Source organism: Lagopus leucura, unplaced genomic scaffold, assembly GCF_019238085.1.
Source record: "Lagopus leucura isolate 7727_CA_CO unplaced genomic scaffold, USGS_WTPT01 Super-Scaffold_100014, whole genome shotgun sequence".
Classification (NCBI taxonomy): Eukaryota; Metazoa; Chordata; class Aves; order Galliformes; family Phasianidae; genus Lagopus; species Lagopus leucura.
The window spans coordinates 1163431-1184454 of NW_024962268.1; the positions used below are offsets into that span (position 1 = coordinate 1163431).

At 42.7% G+C, this 21024-nt stretch overlaps 1 protein-coding gene across 2 annotated transcripts in view; it reads right to left on the minus strand.

Annotated features, from left to right (window-relative positions):
* Positions 1 to 2206: 2206 nt before the first annotated feature.
* KANK1 (KN motif and ankyrin repeat domains 1) overlaps positions 2207 to 21024 on the minus strand; it is a 115913-nt gene continuing 97095 nt past the window's right edge. For both annotated transcript variants that reach the window (XM_042875176.1, XM_042875177.1), the window contains 9 exons: positions 15266 to 15484; positions 14370 to 14478; positions 12623 to 12832; positions 12195 to 12282; positions 9398 to 9617; positions 6688 to 6830; positions 5916 to 6116; positions 3832 to 3930; positions 2207 to 3200 (listed from right to left, as the gene is read on the minus strand). In XM_042875176.1, the coding sequence (XP_042731110.1) occupies positions 3138 to 3200; positions 3832 to 3930; positions 5916 to 6116; positions 6688 to 6830; positions 9398 to 9617; positions 12195 to 12282; positions 12623 to 12832; positions 14370 to 14478; positions 15266 to 15484 (1352 nt within the window). In that variant the 3' untranslated portion in view covers positions 2207 to 3137. The remainder of the gene's footprint in view (positions 3201 to 3831; positions 3931 to 5915; positions 6117 to 6687; positions 6831 to 9397; positions 9618 to 12194; positions 12283 to 12622; positions 12833 to 14369; positions 14479 to 15265; positions 15485 to 21024) is intronic.

Sequence of the window (21024 nt, forward strand, 5' to 3'; positions counted from 1 at the left end):
ATGCTTCTCAATATACTGCATCTGCCCACATGAGAGATAACAGAGACTGCGATAACATGCACTGACCAGAAATAACATTCACTGACTCACTGACTATCCTGAGTGGGAAAGCACCCACAAGCATCATCAAGTCCAAGTCCTGGCTCCACACAAGACAATCCAAATTTCAGAGCCTGTATCTGAGAGTGGTGTCCAAAGGAAAATGTATAAAGGTAGGTTTGGTGTGTCTGTCTCTGTCATTAGAAACCAAAATCACTTAACCAATTATTTTAAACCCTTCTAGGATAGCTGCTTGCCCAAGACTTCCACTAATTTGTGGTAGGAGAGATGGGAACATGCATTGGTCCAGATTTTAACAGAGTCCTCTACTCTGAAACATAAATTCACATGTGCTTCAAATCTTTCTTCAACCTCAAGCTACATTACCTAGGAATAGGCATGTATGCAAACATGGTAGCAGTGCAGCACGAAAAATAATGTTTGAAAAACTCTTTTGGTGACAAAAAACCTGGTGGACACGCTGCTGTGAAAGGTATCTGCAACAGCAAAACAGACAATACCCGAGAGGATGTCAGATGCCTCAACAAACAAAAAACAAAGGTCAAATTTTGGAGTGATCAACAGGCTTTAAAGCTGCTGTCATGAGATAAAAGCCAAAGTTAAGGGTATGATTACTGATTTCCTTAAGGAAGCACAACTAAATGGCTTCTGGTCAGTGCTAAATAAAAGTTACACTCTTGGTAAAACAGAAAGTAGGAACCTGTCCCTGGTCCAGATTCTGTCCTGTTGATATAATGTCTCTCCATTTAATCCATTTGGATTCCAAGTGGAATTTAATCCATTAGATTCAGGCAAGCGTGTATAAATAAATAGACTGTGTTTTCTGTGAAATCAGAAATACATTAATTAGAACGTGTTCTGGAGACAGACTGAAGCAGTCATCCTTCTTTTTCATTTCATCAGGCTGATTTGTTTAACAGCATCACAGCATGTATCTTAAAATACTAAGGACAAGATCAAACTGTCTTGACTCTGGTGTGCTCTCCAGCCAGTTGTCCAGACAGTGGCAAGAAGTGGCACTGCAACAGTTCTAAAACCAACAGCTTGGGCCTCGCTGACCCAACCTGCTCTGAGACATCAGCATCTGCTCTCACTGCTCATTCTCCTTCACCTCACCACCCCGATGCCTGGTGTATTCGGCAGGGGAAATGGCAATGTCCAAGGGGACAAATGGACACGTCCAAGGGGATAAAGCACTCACTTTATCATGCTCTAACAAGAGAGCGCTATGGAAGGGATCGAGCTTCCACTAATTCTGTTGAACCAGAAGCTCTCCCAGTGTCAACATGAGCGTGAAATTTGTACGGAAGCCCATGCTGGTGTCATGCACTCCATGTGCCCGATGCTCAGGCACTATTGCATTATGGATGTGAGGCAGCTGGTCTGAGGCCCCAGCCATGGTGACAATGGGTGCTGCTTTGTGCCACCAGTGACAGGTGCACATGGAGCACAGCCCAGCTCTGGCACGCGTGACATCAGGCACCGACCATCTCCAATTGAGTGCAGCCGGCAAAGCATGGAGCATTTTTTACTGTTTTATTTATTTACTTATTTAACTGTTGCTGCTCTTTGCTGCCAGTCTGGTGTAAGAGGGAGGACCTTGATTTCACAACAATTTGGCCAACTAGTGACATATCTCTGTAAGTAGCAGATAGGTAAGATAGCTAAGAATCCACACAGAATTGGATGCTAAGTGGAATGAGAAGTACAACGTACAGAATGTGCAATAGCACAAACTGACTGGTCTTGAAATGGGGGAGCTTCTTTGGGACTACTAAGTGGAGACACGAAATCTTGGAAGATAAAGCCCAAAGGCTTTATTCAGTTGGTAAATGCTTTACAAAGAACTATGTTAAACCACCTGTTTTTTATTGCCTCCCCACAACACCTCATCTGGACAGTAGAGAGGCCAGGTCTCTCCATCCAGCCTTCATAGCAGGCACGAGACTAGTGAAGGCAGGTGTATTAAGCAAAGCTTTTCACACTGCCAAGATGGGCACTGATGGTGTCTGCATTAGCAGCCCCCAAGGGTTGAAACTATCCAGTCCTCCCTGCCTTGATTTACCAATCCATCCTGTTTTGCTGCTGCATGTATAATCTGCAGCATTTCTGGATGATGACAAATCATATGTAGAACAGGAGAGGATTAAAACAGCATAATGAAATTTTATTTTGAAAATATGGCAAGAGTCTAAGGCACTTCAAACATTTAAATACACGTGACTAAAGTGAATGTGACAAGGTAGTAGCATTCCATAAATATGCACCGAGAACTACACTCATTTCCACTCATGGGGAATACACAGCTGGTACCTATAATTTCACTCTCCAATAAACATGAATGGAGCTTATACACTGACACAGTTAATAAAAAATATGGTATCGTGACATGTAATTCTTCATGTAGTTTTTAATCACTAAGGAGTATAAAATGTTGAAAATACTGTGCGAGTTAATTTTATAGACATTATTATCTTTCATATAAAAGTTATACATTATCCCCAATTAGCAACAAGTTACTTAGTGAACTTCTGAACTCACGAGAGGATCTATCCCCAGCATCTAATCCAGTCACCCACCAGCTCAAGCTTCACGGAGCTCACTATATAAGCAACTGCAACTTCTCAATTTCAGAATAATTAAAAACATCAAAACGGTGTTGGAATGAAATTTATGAGAAGGTTACTGTGATAAGGTTTAGGCACAGTAAACATAAACGTTTTAGAACAATTTAAAAAAAGCCACCGGGACCCCCCTGCAAGGATAGCTTTAGACCTTTAGGCAGTACATAACATAGGGAAAGACAATCTAAAAGAAAAACAGCATTAATGCCAGTGTATGGAAAGATGAGCAGGTGAGCAAGAAGAACAGTTCTGGCTAAGGCTCTCAGCTGAGTATTACCTAACTATATGCTTGCTTCAAGTTTAAGGTTTTTTATCCTTAGCACTAGGTCTCTGCTTTCACTTTGCTGGTGAGTTCAGGCACAAGACAATTACATTCAGTATCTGTCCCAGTAAAAGAGTAAAATTTAGCAGCTTGAAGATGGCATTGTGATTTTTGTAAGTATTCATGCAGCACTACTCAAATGTAGCTCTGTGGGTAGGACCGGGAGATGTCTTTCTGCTAAGTCTAGGAGTGCCCTAAGAAAAAGGAAAGAACAATTAATCACAAGGAAAATACTGTAGCCAGCCAAACAGCACTCACAAAGCTCTCTGTTCAATTGCTTCCCTTCAACTGCACAATTAATCTTTTCTTTCTCTCCCCATTTTTGGAAGAACAGTACCAGCTATCATACAACCAACTAACCAAGAGTGAAAGCTGTTTAGACAGTGGAACGTTTAGCAATAGTTGGCTGGGAGGTTGAGTCAGGCCTCTAAGAACAAGTGGGCATCCACCAGAACATCCATGACAATTCTAACTCCAGAAACAGCTTTGTTTTCATGACCAGGACAATAATTAGCATTACAACGATGCAAAAGCACTTCTGCATGCTAGCCAGATTTGTGAGCCCCAATGGTGAGCTGCTTTCACTGCTAGGAACAAGGCAGAAGGTGGTACAGTTGGCCAGGAATCAGGCTAATGGAGTTAGTCTGTATTTAAAAATGTACACTTCACTTACCAGCATTAAATCTTCCCAGGAATAAACCTGAAATTTCATGTGCTGTACAGATTACGTGGGTTTGAGTTTTTGCTTACGTTTCACTAACACGGTCAGGACAGCAAGTTAATGTGTAAAGTGCACGTGAAAAATTCAGTGTGTTGTGTACTTACCGGTGACTGGGTTTTGGAAAAATTGACGTGTGCATAAAGGAGAACTGCTATGTCTTTATGTCCAGCTTCCAGGGCTATTGAAAGTGCTGTGCTGCCATCCTGGGAGAAATAAAGGTAAGAAATAAGATAATTTGTTCTTGTGTCCTCTCACTGGTCTCTTAAAAGCCCCAGAGCTCACACAGAAGCAGAATTCCCACTGCTCAGATAGCTGAGTTAAAGTCTTGCTCAACTTCTTATAATTAAGTGACAACAAACCTTTGCACTGCTGTTTTATGAGACAATCCAATTGTCAGAGGTCTCATAATTTCTCTCAATGAGGAGAAGAGATTATTGCTGAGCAGGAATAAGCATGCCATTATCACAATGTTATGTGTAGTGCTCTGAAAGAATTGTTATTTTCAAAGACCGGTGTGAGAGAAACCACAGTATCAGGAGTGTAAGAGAAGACAGGGATAAGTGCTCATCAAATATCATGGTAACTGTTGTATTATGATAATCCTTGTTGTTTTCAAACTGCCATTAACACTTGGAACACTGGCACTCATAGTTCCAAATGCACAGCTTTAAATGATGGCAATCTAAAAACCAATAAATGAATGTTACTGGTCAAACAGTCACCTCAGTTTCTCAGGAAGTACTATTTCTTTCAGAAACCACAGACTTTGAAGCTGCTAAAAGCAGAGTGCTCTTATACAGACTGCCTCTTATGTAGGCTCTCTGAGTGCAGCACCATTTCCAGCCACTGCTATAGCTGTTATCAGAAAGGTCACCACCAGTTTAAGGACGATATAAACCATTTTTCCAGCCTTGGATGTGATAAACAGCATCCAAGTGGAAAGTCTCCTTTTGAGACTACAGGGAGCAACTATGAAGAAACCTAACTGTCCTGTGCAGATCTGGGAGACGGGAGCAGAACAAATTGAAGACAAAACTCCACAGCCCACACCAGGAAAAACAAGGCTCACTTATTGTGGTGTGGTAAACCATTACAAGAGTGATGCACATTAGTAAAACAAAGCTCAGCTCACTACCACACTGTTTGGAGCAGGGTCAGTCACATTCAGAATAGCTAGGGGAACGCTAAAAATCTCAGCACAAACTCATTGTGCAGCGAGTAAGTGACAGACAAGCTGTGTTTAGGCAACAGCATCAAGCTGCCTACTGGAATACTTAAATTCCATGTCTCCATACATGCTTTAGTTCAACAGAAGTCATTAATAGTACTAACAGCATCCAGGCTACATTAATCTGGACTGCCCTAAAAAGGGTTTGACATTACACCCCTTTCTACATTTTCCCCTCATGCAGCTATTGCACACTGCAACTACGTTGCAGAGGCTCGTGCAGCAGTTAAAATCAACAGAAGTCACATCTCTGCCTCTCTACAACAGTTTCAGCCAGCAATGAGCCAAACCCCCACAAATCCCAGCTCCACTTCAGTGTTCTGAGGGATAAGAGCAACAGGAAGAACTGTAATGTACCCAAAAGATGGCGATGTTAACAAGAACACAGAAACCAACTAAGCCAACGTTTTCATCCTTGAGAACATCCAACTTCTCTGTTGACGGTAGTGGCATCGGCAAACAAGAAACATGCCACTTGGCACTGAGGCCATATCCCGTATCTATGAGTGGCAGTCCCAAACTGTACTCTCAGTAGTTGTGGTGTGCCTACAGAGTGAATATCCTGTGAGAACTACCTGCCATGACACAGAAGAACAAAGCAACATGGCCACTAAGTCACCAGATAAAATCCTGTTTGAAAATTGGAAGACTCCTGAGAAACAAGAAAGGGAAGCGAGAGGGATATTTTACCATAACCTAGCAAATGGTTTCTCTTCTGGTCACTGTGCACCTACAAAAACAGCTAGTGAGAAGGTCAGTTAGAAAAGCAAAGGTAACAACCAGACAAACGATCAAAGCAGCTTTTATCACAAAACAGAATTCACACATTTGGTACTTTGGTGCTGTGAGTCAAGAGATTCCTGTCGGTAGACTTCAGCACTGAGCCCAAAAACTAAATCTGAAAAGCATTCTGGAGTGGAGAACCTATCTGATGAAGCTGCATCTGGAAAGGCAACTCACATTATCCTCCAGGGTGCCATTACACCCAGGCTGAGCCAGCAAAAGTTTGACTATTTCAACATGTCCGTGTTCGCTAGCACACATCAGAGCTGTAGAACCCTCATCATCCTGGATATTGACATCTGCACCACAAGCCAGCAAAGCTTTAACCATATCTATTCGCCCATGACTCACAGCAAGCATCAGAGCAGTCTGACCAGCCTGTAAAAAATGACAAGAAAACAAATCACCACAAAGATAATCAGTGACAAAACATGCACATCTTTTGCTGTTGTTGCTGGCACTGTGCTTTCTCTGGGGGGAGGGAGTGCAGGAAGCATTTCTTTGTACAGGACTATTAGGTCTCTGCTTGCCATTATTTGAACATCTTATACATACCCAACATTTGCATAGCTATTTAATAAATTAATGAAAACATCGCATTCATTTCCAGACTTGTGGAGCTCCCCGGAAGGAACGAAATGCTGCAGAATTCAGAAATGCCTCCCAAAAGTCTGTAATGGCTCTTTCACATAATTCTTTATATATTTACAGAAGACATTGATGCTCAGGTGTCATTCCATGGCTCCATTTTGTACAAAGCGATTACAAAAAAGAGTAAAAAAAAAAATCAACAAATATAAAAAGAAGCAAATATTTGAATATCTGAAGGGTGAGAGTGAGTGAGTGCACAAACCATCCCAATAGAGAAAGCAATGGGATGTGGAAGGAAAGGAAAAAAAGAACAAAATCACAGGAGTGGGAACACTGTCTCGTGAACCATTTGGCTGACCTGACTGGCTTTTGCATTCACATCCCCACAACTGAACAGTTCCTCCACTATCCTCATGTCCTTCTCAGCTTCCACAGCTGCGAGAGCGGCGAGCATGATGGGGGTATAGCCGGCCTTGTTCTGATGGTTTACGTTACAGACATCTGCAGAGGGATGAGATAATTTCTTTGGAAAGCAGGAACCCAAAAAGCAGCAATTGTGCTAATGAACTGAATAAACTGTTAGTAGAGCAGCCTACTGCAGAAAAAAAAAGGGCATCAATTGCTCTCATAATGGAAGTGATTCAAGGAAAAGTGGAGAGGGAAAAATAAAACAACAGGGGTGCTCTTGGGCCTGAGAAAGAAAAGGATCCTTTTATACTACGTGTGTGACACAAAGGAGTACACAAAGATATTTTATATGTCATCATTTAAAGTTTTTTTTTATAAAAACAAGCAGTCTGAAATTTGACAGAGCCTTCAGGGTCCTGGGTCCAAATCCTAGGAACACAATCAGTAGAGTCTTTAAGCTCCTCTTCTAAGGGCAAGCCCACTGCCAAGTGACATGGTCAGTGGAAAAGCCACTTCTCCTCAGTGCAAACATTTTTCCTATAACTGGTACTGTTTTGAAGACTTGTAAGTATACTCTGACACTTTCTGGAACTGTAGAAAAGACCTTATGGTTAAAGGCTGTTTCCAGCTCCGCCAAGTATTTGACTCTGAAAAAAAAGGTGCTCTGGGAACAAATACAAGCAAGTCGTCTGACTAGTACTAGATGCTGAGAAGAGTTCTTCTTTTCAGCCACTTCTAACCTCCAAATCTCTGCTCCTAGCAGTCTGCAGAAATCCAACAGGGCTTTTAGTATATTGGAAAGCAAGGATGCAGATTCACATAAACAATATATCTAGATCTAGGACTAAATAGCACCACAGGTACCTCAACAAGAAAACCTGTTTCAGGAAATTCTTCAGATTTATTGCCAAGAGTATTTGAAAAAAAAAAAAAAAAAAGAGAGAGAGAGAGAAAAGAACATTGCAGAAGCACTCAAGTGCAGGTCTAAGAAAACAGATCTAAGAAAAGAAAATTTTTCCATATTCTACAACCATCACCTGTCCTACCTTGCAACATGTAACACAACCTTCCTTTCAGAAGTCTCTCTTGGGAAGCCATTCAAACCACAGAACATAACACTCTCCTACACATATTACTTCATGAGTAATTAATAATTGTTGAAATTTATATTCTCCTTCCCTGACTAAACTACTTCAGCAGAGATGTATTTCCTGAGGTCACATTTCAGCTCCTATTCTATGTGGCTAATGAAAGGAGAAAGGGTATTTTCCTAATTTACTTTCTGGATAGTGCTGCCTGGTGACGCAGGAACCTCCTGTCTCAACTGCTCCTCTCACCAAGTGCATGGACGTTCCTGGGCTAAGAAGCTGCCTGTGCTACACGCAGACTGCAAAGCTGAGTGTGGTCACCAAACATCACATAGGTGAAGACTGAAACCTGAAAGAAAGACATCTTAAATCGTTTTCCAAGTGATGATGTCTGCAGTATGCACATGACACCAGCCACGGTTGTATTTTGCTGTTAAGAACTTCTGTTTGCATAGGGATACACAACTGCTACAAAACACAGTAGTCCTGGCTTTCAGCAAAATAGAACCATGCTCAAGCTGCCCTACAGACTCCTGAAGCAGATGAGCAGTCTCTTCCTCCCCTGTAGCCCTGCTGCTGCTCTTCAGCGTCCCCCTGACATTCCCTGCATTCCCCTGCCATGAGTCACTCTTTCTAAGTGGCCGCCTTCACACAGATCCAGGGATTTCAAAGTGGTGTTTGCTTTACAGCTGAGGAAGCCTTTGCCTCTGTGACAGACAAGATGGACTCTTAAAGCTTCCTAAAGCTAACATCTGTATGATTAAGGTCCTTGTTCATCCAATGCTGCACTTTTGGATTTGTAAACGTTTCCAGCTTACAAGCAGTGCATTTCAATCCAGCCATGCCGCAGGGCCTAGTTGAGATGAAAACCATAACAAGTTTTATAACTAGCTTTCAGAAAGAAACTTCAGTCAGGGAGCAAAATTAGGCCTAAACAGATCACATCCTGCTTGGAATCTGCTCCAGTATGTGACACCTCTTGTTCACTGCCTTCTGGTTTAGCACACGTGGTACTATGTGTGTTGCATGGTGACTGAGAGAAAAGCAACAGTGAAAAACAACAGAATGAGGCATCATCATGTTGTTCATCTAACAGGGAAATACTCCTGTATGGCAAACTGCCACAACATTTCTCAGGAGAGCAGTAATGACATGCCACAGTGTTGGCCACAAACAGCTCTGTGCTGCTCTAGTGAGATAAGGCCAAAACTGATTTGAGTATTTAACACGGATGTTTATATCTGAATGCATCTTTCCCCACCAGCACTCTACTTTTGGCTGAGCAGCAGCTGCACTGCTTCCAAAGAAAAATGCTGGAGGCTGATGCTGCTAAATCTGACTACAGTCTGAGAGCCAGTGGTGTTTACTTAGGTGCTCCATTAACCCTGTGAGAGCCATCACTTCCAAAGCCAGCAGCAGAAACAAGGATTCTGTAATATCCAAGCAAGACACCATGTAACTATTAATAGTAAAATATTTTGCTGCTGGAGGAAGCCTGAACTTTATCTCTTGCTCATCAAGACTTCCACCTGTGAGAACTGTAATAAAAAACTACACCAACAGTGAACCTACTTGCATCCAAAAGAAGCTTTACAATTTCAAAGTTAGAATGCGAGACGCTGTAATGCAGAGCTGTGTTCCCATTTCCATCTGCCACATTGATGATATGTCTGAGGACAGCAGGAGAAATCTCTTCAAAAGCAGTTATGTAGTCTCCAACCATTTCAGGAACAGCCGACTTCTGACTTGAGACACGAAACCACTCGTGCTGGATGGTATTTAAACAAAACCTCTGCCAAAAAGGAAGACAGAAAAATTTACATATGGGCATTCCATTTAAAGGACTTGCCATACCACAGGTCAGCGATGTGGGAGTCTAGGCCTTTTTTAGTCAAACGTGGGAAGAAAGTATTCAGCTCACAAACAATACGTGTAAAACTGCAGCTTCTCCTCTGACCAAACTTCTCTTCAAGATAAACCAATTCACCTCCTCTCACTTACTGCATTTTCAGACATGATACACCTCTAAAGCCACTGTATTTTAGGATGGGGTTACCCCTAGAACAATACCAGGAGCAAGAGCAAGGGAACAGACATTTTGCAGGTATTAAAACAGCAGCACACAAAGCCAATAAGGTGCAGTCCCATCTATTATATCAAATGCACAAAGTCTAGATGAACTGGCTGAACAGAACCTCTGCAAGACAAGAACTGAGCACTGCAGGTGACCATAGATTGAACCTGCCATGAAACAGGCAAACACTGTTTTGTGATGAATAAACGGGTTAATATTTTGCAGAGCATGCAATGGAGTCTCTTTTCTCTGCCTTACACTGCAAATGCAACTGTTGGGCGACCTTATCCTGCCTGATGACCAAACACCAAGAAATATTTGCTCAAAATGGTTCCAAGGGTAAGCAACAAAAATGATTATTAGTCAAGGAATTCCGGCGTATGGAAGAGATGGCAGGACTGGAGATGCTTTGCTGAAAGAACAACCAGGGAAAGGAACACAGTAACATTTTCAAAGTGAAAAAAGCTGTTGCAATAAGAAAAGAAGAACCGGTTTTTCACCTCCAGGATGGGCAAGTGAAGTAGTAATGGACTTAAGCTGCAACAAGAGATGCAGGTTAGACACTGAGGATAAACTTTCCCACTGTTATGAAGGAGCAGGAGGCCAGACAGCTGTCTGCTGGGAACCATCTAGCTACAGCAGTCCCCGCCATGAGCCAGCTCTTATTTTCCAAACCAGTTTCTCAGCAGCTGGAATTCATGTGAGGATCACCATGTCCATTCTCTCTCCTCATAAACTCTTACTTGCAAAGTGACCAATGAGTTTAAGAACAATTCTGCAGAGAAGATACACAGTGTGCTTCTCTAGCTTCTGGAGACAAGAGAGAGCATCTGTACCAACAGCCCTAGAGGAGGCTCATGTCTGGCGAAGGAACAACATTTTACTTTCATCTACATCAGTATTCCTTCTTAAAAGCTTGTAAGGTCCAACTCATTTGAATTAAGAACACATATATCATGAGTTGAAATATGAAATATGTCAGAAAGTGACACAGTATGACTTTTGGGTTCTCTTGGTTGAAATTTTTTAAATTTCATAAATGATCTAGTGCAAAATATCACTTGGAATTTATTCTTTGCAGTCACAATATCACAAGCATAACTGAACGGGACAATTTTTTATTCCAGTAATCTATGACATCCCAATAGGAGCAGGCTTCAGCTCTTATAATGCAAACAGCTGCTGCAAGTGTTGAGAGTGTTGGAAAAGGCTGGGGAAGTTTAGACAGATTCCTAACTGTAATAAAGTTTGCCCTTTTTGGACAAGACTTCTTTATCAACAGCCAGACAGAGAACAAGAGCTGATTAGTCTGCCATTTCCAGCTACAAAGCACCACTTGTGTTGGCAAATACTTTAAGCAGAAAAAAGTAATGTGTAAATTCGTATCACACTTTGAAGGCAGAGATTATCACCTGATTATGCAATTTTGACACTTTCAACTCCAACTGGGCCCAAAAGCCTTTGTTCTCTGAATGCCTAAACTATTCCTGAAGGACTGACACAGATGAAATTACCCCTCACACCTATATTAAACCACCTTTCAAAATGTTCCTGACACATAAGTGTCCAAACTATACACACACAGTATTAGGTTCTCTGGGAAGCTGCAGAAGCTCCACAATAAAGGAGACTGGCACTGGATCCTGCATTTTACATCACAGCACCACTGCAGCAGATGGCAAATATAGTTTTATATCACTAAGTGGTGACCAATGTTTTTTTGCTTTGAGATCATCCTCAGAAAATAGCACAGGCAACTCCTTATGCAGCAAACACAACTCTGTTTCTTCAGACAGTATAAGCAACAAATCCTCTATTGTCCCTACTGCACACTACACAAAAGCTACCAGCGTAGCAAGCAAGACAAGGAAGTATGCATATCTGTCTTTAAGAAGAGGCAGCTTGTTTACGTTCAGAACAGACCCTGGGCTTCTGTCATTGGCAGAAACAGCCCCCTCATCCTGTGCGCCTCCCAGTCTGGGGACTGAGTACCATCTGCAGCAGGGTTACAGCAACACTACAGAAATAACACAGGAATGCACGGATGTGTTGAACTGCACTTTCACATTACTATTTTTACACGTGTGCTTTAGGACAACGACACTGCAGGACATCAAGCACAAGCATTCTCTAGACAAATGTCTCCTGATAGAAGAAGCACTCAGTGATTCCTCCAGGAAAGAAGATATTCTTTTCTGTCTAGCCACAGTGGTTCCAGCCATATAAAACAAGAAGCTAAACCTCCCTTTAATTTCCCTGCGTATCACAGCAAGAATTTTGCTCTGTATTGCTTACCACATCTTTGTTGGTCAATGCCTTGGGGTCATCAATGTTGTTTTTCAGCAGGTGACAAGCAGAAAGCATCTTCTCACTTAGTTCGTATCTGAGAGAGACACACAGCATAACACATGGCATATCTGAACTCTCCTCTCAGCATTTCAGCATCAAAGTATTCACCTTTCTGATTATGGGGAAATGTGAATTTCTAGGCTGGCTGCAAGGCAGGAGCTTTTCTGGCAGCCCCCCTTCCAGGGCTGGGCGATGCTCCACTTACCAGCTTGCATGGACCATGCTCAGTCCCTTGTGGCTCCACAGGCTGCCAGCTCTCACAGAGCTCCACCAAGCAGCCAGCTCAAAATGAATGGGCTTCTCACATACATGAGGCCACCTAAACCATCCCAGTGCCCCTCTTTGCCATCACACCTTTGCAGGGCGCACCCTACCTCTCCCTGATCTCCACCTCCTCAGCCTCACACTCCAGGGGAGGCCCGTCCTTTGCAGTCCCTGCAGCACTTGTCTCTGGGGGGCCAAGCACGGGGTGCTCCCCATCCCTACCACAGCCATGGGGGTACACGTGGCCATCACACTCTTCCTCTGAGTCCGAGGAGGAGCTCTCCTCAGAGCTGGAGTCATCACTGGATGTAGTTTCGTACCTGGGGTAGGACAAAATGCAGGTTCAGTTGCATTCAGTAATGTTTGGTACCCTCAGTCTTCTTTTCAGAAAAACAAAGGCACTTAATCCCTTATTGAACACCAAGGCAGCTTTGAGAGGCTTTTGTTTGTTTGTCTCATGTTTTGAGAAACAGCAGGTAGTCAAACAACTTTCCCAAAGCTTATCCTACCAGACACTCACTGCAGAAAGCACTTAAGAAGGTACAGAAGGTACGAATGCACATGAAGTACAATCAACATAAGCTGCCCAATTTGAAAGCTCCTTTTTAAAACACCACCACAGTGGGACAGTGAAAAACACAGCGTGACATCCTTTGCTGCTAGCAATGGGAATACTGAGAAAGCAGGGGAAAGCCATTCTTGTCACCATGCTTTTTCTTACATGAAAACAGCAATACCAAATTATTCTTTTTTTTTTTTTTTTTTTTCCAATCTGAGAGATTACTTATAAATTGTTACTGACAACTGAGATCTCTTCACAGATCCTTTCATTCTGTCATTGTGATTACTAGGGGCATGACATGTAATAAAAGAAGGAAAAGTTTTTTAAAATCAAAGTCTTTACACCTTGTCACCCTTGCATTAGCTCACAGATGGAATCGCTCTTGTTTAACAAGAGCAAATTATATTGTTGCCTTGATAAGCAAGTAGGAGAGGAGCCTTCTAAAAACAACAGCCACAATCTTAACTTTTTTTTTTTTTCTGTGAAGATGAAAAACATGCTGATGCTTCTGGTGAAAAAATAAATGATTTGGATAATTACAATGCTGACTGTAAAGAACCGCTTTAACTCACCAACTGTAACACCTGATGAATTGATGTACTATGGCTATTTTTCTAATGCACAACAGTGATAAATGAGCCACAACATTCCTCTGCTAGAAGTAATAATATTTTTAGCCAATATGAATAAAATGAAGGAATTGCAATATTTAGGCCATATATAGCACCAAGAACTTTAATAAGGAAAACTTGAGGAAAGAGCTTACAAAGCTACATAAAAACAACTTGGTGAGACCACTTTGAAGATCTTTACAACATCCTGCAAAGCTGAAGTAATGTTTCTTTATTTGTTTCATCAAGATTCTGTATTTATCTAGCCCCAGACCAGAAAAGTTAATTCTTAGGCAAAGCCATTCTTTCCTGCATTGTTTAACAGCACAATGCTGCACTTGTCAGCTGCCAAAGATGTAAGTCTGACTTACTGAGAGGCATTCCCGTGGCTCTTGGAGTTTGCTCTGTTTTCCCACTAAATCTGGCAGTGACCTAAAGTGCAAGTACTCCAGACTGACCCCATGTATGACTTGCAGCTTCCACTTTAGATAACACACACAAACACACAGAGGGTTCAGGGGGATTAAGATGAGCTGAAGTGTTCAATTCTGTCCTCCAACCCTTAAACTCAATGGACGTACCTCAGATGTAAGGACAGGCAAAACCCACGCATAAACTCACTGACTTTTCCTTCCTAATGTGACAGCACTGTAATTACTCAATGTTTTAAGACAGGCCCCTTACCCGCCATTAATGCCAACGAACTGCAGGTTCTTCTTGGTGTTGCTCAAATCCTTTTTTCCATCCCTTTTCTTCATGATAGACTTGAGTGTGTTTTCACTGTTACTGCATACTGTTGAAAGATGAGCAGAGCATATATTTCAGTACAAATCTGCAGTCAGCTTTGATGGCTGCAGCTTTCAGTTTCTCAAAACAAACAGCTTGCTGTTTAATTTATCAGCTGAGCAGGTCTTTGAGATCCTTTTATATATACTGTCACGACATCATATGCACACTGGAAATAGAGAACATTTCAAAACCAACCCTGTAACCAAAAGACTTAGAGTCTAGTTTTCTTACCCTCCAACACGCTGACAATCTGTAAGATGTTTCTAGAAAATTTTTTTTTTTTTTTATTTTATTTGCTGCCTGAGGGAGATTTTTAGTACTGAAATGGATTATTCTGCTCTGTCAAGATCTTAATTCTTGGTGTCAAAAGACAGCAGCCCATTACCAGAAGCAACTCATTAGTATGAACAGCATGAGTAACAATAACCTATGCCTGGGGAGTTTTAGTTAAGGTTGGTTTTTTAGATTTTTAGCATTAAGTGAAATAATTTTTACACCAATCTGTAGACATAAAAGAGGAAAAACTTCCATACAAGTTCAAGTTCTGTTTTGAAGTTATTTTATTAACCCCTTTTCTTGCTGTTCTCCTTGTGAAAGTGTTAAATAGTATTTCACTGACAGACTGAATTCTTTCATTAAAAATTTAACCAGTGTCTGGACACAAAAGGCACCATTTTCCCTATAACTTCAAATTTTTTTGCTTGTTTTGGGAATCCTGAAGGCCTGCTTTAACTGTGTTTCATATTCAAACTCAGCAGCATGATGAAAGGGGAATGCAAGCCAGTTATTACCATAAAGGCCAGAGGCAAGTTGGTCATCTGTCAGGTTAATTGCAGCTAGAGTTTTGTCCTGAGAAGAAAAGGACTTCCTTCCCCGAACAGCTTCTACCAGAGGAGTCTTCTTCTCCTCCTGAGCAGGTTCTACATTCTGCTCCAATTTCAGCGCTCGCAAATTTGAAGTTAAGTGGGTGTCTGCAAGTTGGCCGTGAGGGATGTATTCCACGGTGGCACCTGTTGGGAAAGACAGCATGGGTCATGGAGAAGTCAGACCAAATCCTTTAGGGCAACACTATCATCAGCATCACTATTTAAAAAAAAAAAAAAAAGAAAAAAAAAAGTAATAAACTGGGAAGAAAAAAAAAAGGGGAGCAACATTTGTGCTTTATAATACCTTGTTACAAGGACTCAGCAGGAAAATGGCGATAGCTTTCAGAAACTGAAAAAACAGCTCCAAGTTCTTCTTTCCAAGGAAATACACAATGCAAGGAAAAACTACACAGATACTATTTTCAAAAGAGACGGCAGGAACGTTCCACCTTTTCCCTCTCTCTCAGTCCTTGCATGGAGCGTGGCTCTTGCCACCTGACTTAGGAAAGACTCACTAAGGACTCACTGAGCTGCTCCCTGCTGACCTGCCTGACAAGCAGGATTCCTCGTGGAAGAGCTGCATGCTTCTTTACTTTTTCTTTCAGAAAGAAATTGCTTTTTCTACAGAAGCAGAAACTTTTCGGGAAGCTTTCCTGTTTGCTAGCATACCAGCAGTGCTGACTGTTACATACTCTACTAAATTTGGAGATAAGTGCAACAAATTCCCACCCATTATATATATATATATTTAGAACAGGATTGCACTGAGCTAGTAGTCACATTTAAATCAAATCCCAAACATTTGGGTTGTACACTTTTTTCTAATTTGCTGGCATCCTCTCATTTTTTCCCTCTGTGTGTTTAAAAGGCAGCACTAATTACGCACAGACCTTTTTATAGATTCCCCTGGAGCTCCTCCAGCTGTGCTATTATGACTGCTCTGCAAAGCTGCACAAATACTTCTGTTTGCAAAACATACTTTTTTTTTTAAATGCATACATTACTCCTTAAGTAATCTTCCCAGTGTTTTGAGTGGAAAAAAAGCCCTGGGATTTAACTTACTTTGAAATGTTACTGCTCTCTTTCAAAGCTTGTTCAAACTTTCAGGGGAGGTAGAAATGACATCTTTGTATTTATCAAGAATTAAGCTACAGCTTCCTCATTCAGATAGAATAGTGACACTGAAGAGGACACAATCATGATGCATCAGTGCAAATTTCAAGTATTCTCTTTTATAACAAAACATATCGGACATCTTCATTGCTCTTGCTAGACAGCCTTTCCCTCCTCTGGTTTCATTCCACTTTCTTTCCTCTGTAAAAGGACACAGCATAGCTCATCTTTGCAAATCCTGTAACTTCACTACAGTTTTTTCCTCTGGCCTATTCCCATCCACATCCCCCAGCCCCTGCATTCTCAGCCAACATGCACTTCTAAGGTGTCTCTTCCTATCGCTGAAACTATTGCCAATTCCACCACTGCTTAAAGCTGCAGCACAATGGAACCGACCCTTGATCACATTTCTACCATTGCCAGTGCCCAGCAACAACGAGCACTGGTACAGTGCCACTCAGCTTTCATCCTGCTGCCATCTAAACACTACCAGAGACAGGCAGGCTGTCTGCTGATATACGTGGTGTGGTATCAGCAAACACCTCACTACAGGCTGGATCACTGCTCAGACAACAAAAAGCTTTTGCCCTGCAGAAAGCAAGGTTGAGTTTCCTTTCGCCAAGGGCAGGAGGTCTCTGCAAGCCTCAAGCCTTCTAGTGATGAGCTAATGCTTATATCAGGCACAAGGTGGGCTGAAACCTTCTGCCCTCTCACTGAAATGCTGGGTGAAGGCTAGAAGCACTAACCCCTGCAGCAATGCTCCCGCATGCCTAGGCTGGAGCAGCAGTTCCCAAAACTCAAAGGCACACCATGTGGCCACATCCAGCCTTGCTTCCCCACCCATCCTCACTTCACAGCAGTGACCGAGATTAGGTCTCTTCTCAGGGGTGACCATCACCCCTCATCAACCAGCCACAGAGCCATGCAAGAGGGAGGCATTAATGTGTGGAACACTGAGCCAAAACCAACAGATTTTCAAACTGAAAAACAAAGAAACCATCTCCTTTCTGCCCACTTGCTTAGAGCAGAGACAGCTGTAATTAAAGACTGCAAAACAAAGTAACCACTTCCCACTGTCACTGTTGGTGGCTGCCTTGGCCAGCCTTGTCCGGTAGGTTATAAATACAATGCTGGTGCTAAGCCAACAGCCCTGCCCTGGCAGCTGGGCACAGCCAGCCCCTCTGCACCAAGATGCACTGTACCTAGCAGGAGGATGCATGGCAGGGATGCCAGTGAGGCTGGCACAGGCTAGGCTGTCCCTTCTCCTCCAATGCAACCTCACCCCAGCTCCTCTGGCAGATGGTGCAGAAGGCAGGTCCCGCTGGACTTGCAAAGTAGAGCAGCAGTTTTGGATAAGAGGAAAAATATATCCAAGCAGTTCCACGTGCTTCAGCTTTTACACACTAACCACTGTGAGGAGGACATGGAGGAATACAGTGAGGCTGCTTTAAAGCAGGATCAATGCAGATGCAGTGCCTCAGAAGTCACTTTAGTTTGTCAGCTGAAGCCTCTGCCAGGCACCAGGGCAAGCAGTAGGGCTCTGGCAGGGTGAATAGATGGCACCTGGGTGCAACCTGCTATATCCATACACCATGTCAAGCCCAGCGGCAATACTGCTTCAGGCCCATTTGGGTTCTTCTCAGCAGCTTCCCTTCAGAGCTTTGGGTAGGACTCAAAAGCAAAATGGCAGCAAGCAGACCTCTTTCCTCTGTGTCACAGCCTCTCTCCTGGCTAAACCTATCAGTGATGGAACAAAATCTGAACACACATTCAAGGTGTTATCTGGGGCATCTTACCTGTGAATTGTAATGAAGAAGAAAAGGGCCCTGCTCGGCTGTCTGCACAACTACCTGACAAAAGGGTTTAACACAAAGGTGTGAGGAGAAGCACACAAAAATAACATTAGGAAACTGGCCAGTACATCCACTCTCCCAACCCAACCTGCAAGACACAAGCACTCACTGTGCCTACAGTACCCAAGGCTCAAGGAAAGAGAGCTTGGAACCCAACGCAGCATTAATGTTGTAAGCTATGAGCTGGCATTTAACACCAGCTTTCAGTTGCTCCCCTTTGCAAAACAGCCTGCATCTTGAAAAAGATGCTTTGACAGCAGCAGCTGAAAAGAGGATTAAGGAAGCTGCTGTGCTCCTCAGAACCACAGCCAACCACTCAAGGATAAGAAAGTGTCATCAGCCAAGTCCCCCCTTCCTTGGCCAGGCCATGGGCAGGGGACAAGGCTGGATGCGCCACAAGTTCCCCATGGCGGAAATGAAGCCCTGACTGAAGATTACCATGAGTCCACACAGGCCTTAAAATAGACTCTCCATCTCAACTCACACAGATCTCAGGCATGCCCACTTGATCTCGCTCTGCCTGCAAGGAACACTGCCCTTCCTCTTCACCAAGAAATACCTGAGGAAGCTGTGAGAGAAATAAGTCTAGACCTCACAGAGAATCCTTCCCAGCTGCCAACAGATCGATTACAGCCATTGCAGCTGCCCGGCTGCCATTCAGGTACACTCACCATGCTGATTTCTATTTGTTTACTGTTGTGGACAAACAAGGCAGATTTTACATAAGGTTCTAAGTATTGGTAGAGCGCAGTTAACCACAGCTGGTAACTTCCAGGAATTTGTAACTGTACTCTGCAATATAATAAAGGATCTTGGAAAAGTTCAGAGGTCATTTAGAAGCAGGATAAAACAAGAAACTTGCAGACTTCAATCATTCATAAACCCACATGCAGAAAGCTACTCTCATCAATTTCTGAGGGAGACAAGTGGCTGAAGTTTCTTCATCAGTCCAGTCCCAGTGGTTTGAAGGAACAAGAACACCTGTTTTTAATTTTTCAGAAGGAACTTTCTTTCCTGAATCACTTGTGTTCTTTTGGTACATCCCATCAGTTTAAGCCAGAGGGACAGCAAAACTGCTATACATCAACATCAGATTAACACGTGCCATCTCTGGCACCTAAGAACTGCTTTTGTTACTAACATGCTACTTCCTTTCCTGACTGCAGACCTCACCTCCCATCTATCACAACATAAGTAGCCATGAACCAGCCGACCAGTGGTAGGCTGACTGAGAGAACTGGCTGGAACAAAAAGTACTTTTTTTTCCCTGGATTTACGTTCAATTCATGGCAGCCTGGTCTATACCAACTTCTGAAACTCTGTTAAATACACTGTATGAGTGCTGTCTGCAGTATATATAGCAACAAAATTTTTCTAACATTCTGCATGAATTTTTCATTACAGCACTCAGAACACTACAAAATTACTGCAGTCAAGAAATGCTCTACAGCAGTCATAAAATTTACTATGCTGCTTTCTCCTTAAGAAGCTGTTTTTTCACATACACTTCAGCTCAGTTTCCATTTAGTCTATGCATCAGAACTACTGATGGAAATAAAGAAAACCAACAACATTCTACTAAGGTAAACAAAGAGGCAGTGATGAGCAAACATGCCCTGTTCAAACATTCACAACAACTGACATTAACCCATCAGTCTCACAAATGTGTTATCTTCAAAAGAATAACTGCATTGAGAAATTGCTACATACGGCCTTCTTATGTGATAAGCTGAAAGAAGACACAGTTGCTTCAAGCCATGTCATGGACAGATGTTGTAACTACCAGCTGCTCCCAGGGACACCGTTCCTTTTAATAGGTCTCTCTGAAAGTAATACCTCCATCACATGGTGATGATGGTCTAGTATCTCAGATGATCTGGTATCATCTGTACCAGCAGAGGTTACACAGCCGCTACAACAGCATCACTGCTAGAAAAATGTTGCCCACAGGATCCTTCTTTCATCAACCCAAACGATGGAAGTTAGGAGCACCAAACCAAACTATACAGCAGGTGTGGTAGAACAGTCCAGCCAAGACTGGCAACATACTCCTTGGTCTTCAAACTGGTGTGGGGCCTGGCATTATCATGCTGCAAGAGAAAGATGACTTCTCTAGCTGGACTCCAAAAGTTCAAGCCTTCAGCTTAGTCAGTGCTGTGATGCAGCGTTCAGAGCTGGTGGTTTGTCCAGGTTCCAGTCTGGAAGCACCATCCCTTTCCTGTCCCAAAGGCAGTGAACATCACTTCACCCACTGAGGACTGCATCCTGAACTTTTTCTTTGTTGGGGAATTCACACATCTCCACTCCAAGGACTGTCTTGACTCTTACTCATAGTGGTGACAGCACATCATGTCACTGGTAATAATGTGATCCAAGAAACTGTCACCTTCAGCCTTGTATTAGCTCAACAGGCCCTGATAAATTTGCATATGAAGTTCCTGTGTGAGCACTCGTGGGACCTACCTGGTGCAAACATTTCAACATTCCAACATTTCCACCACCGTCTGCAATGCACTGAAGCCAATGTTCATCTCCATCCACAGTTCTCTGGCCATAATCCACCAATTCATGCAGATGAGCCAATTGAAATGCTTTTCATTCTGTGTTGTGACAGCTGTGCATGGCTATCAGGAACATGGCTTTCAAGCCACTGTCACCGCAGCTGTAACACACCACTCACCCCCTCTCTGTGCTCATCTCCATCAGTTGGTCTCAAGA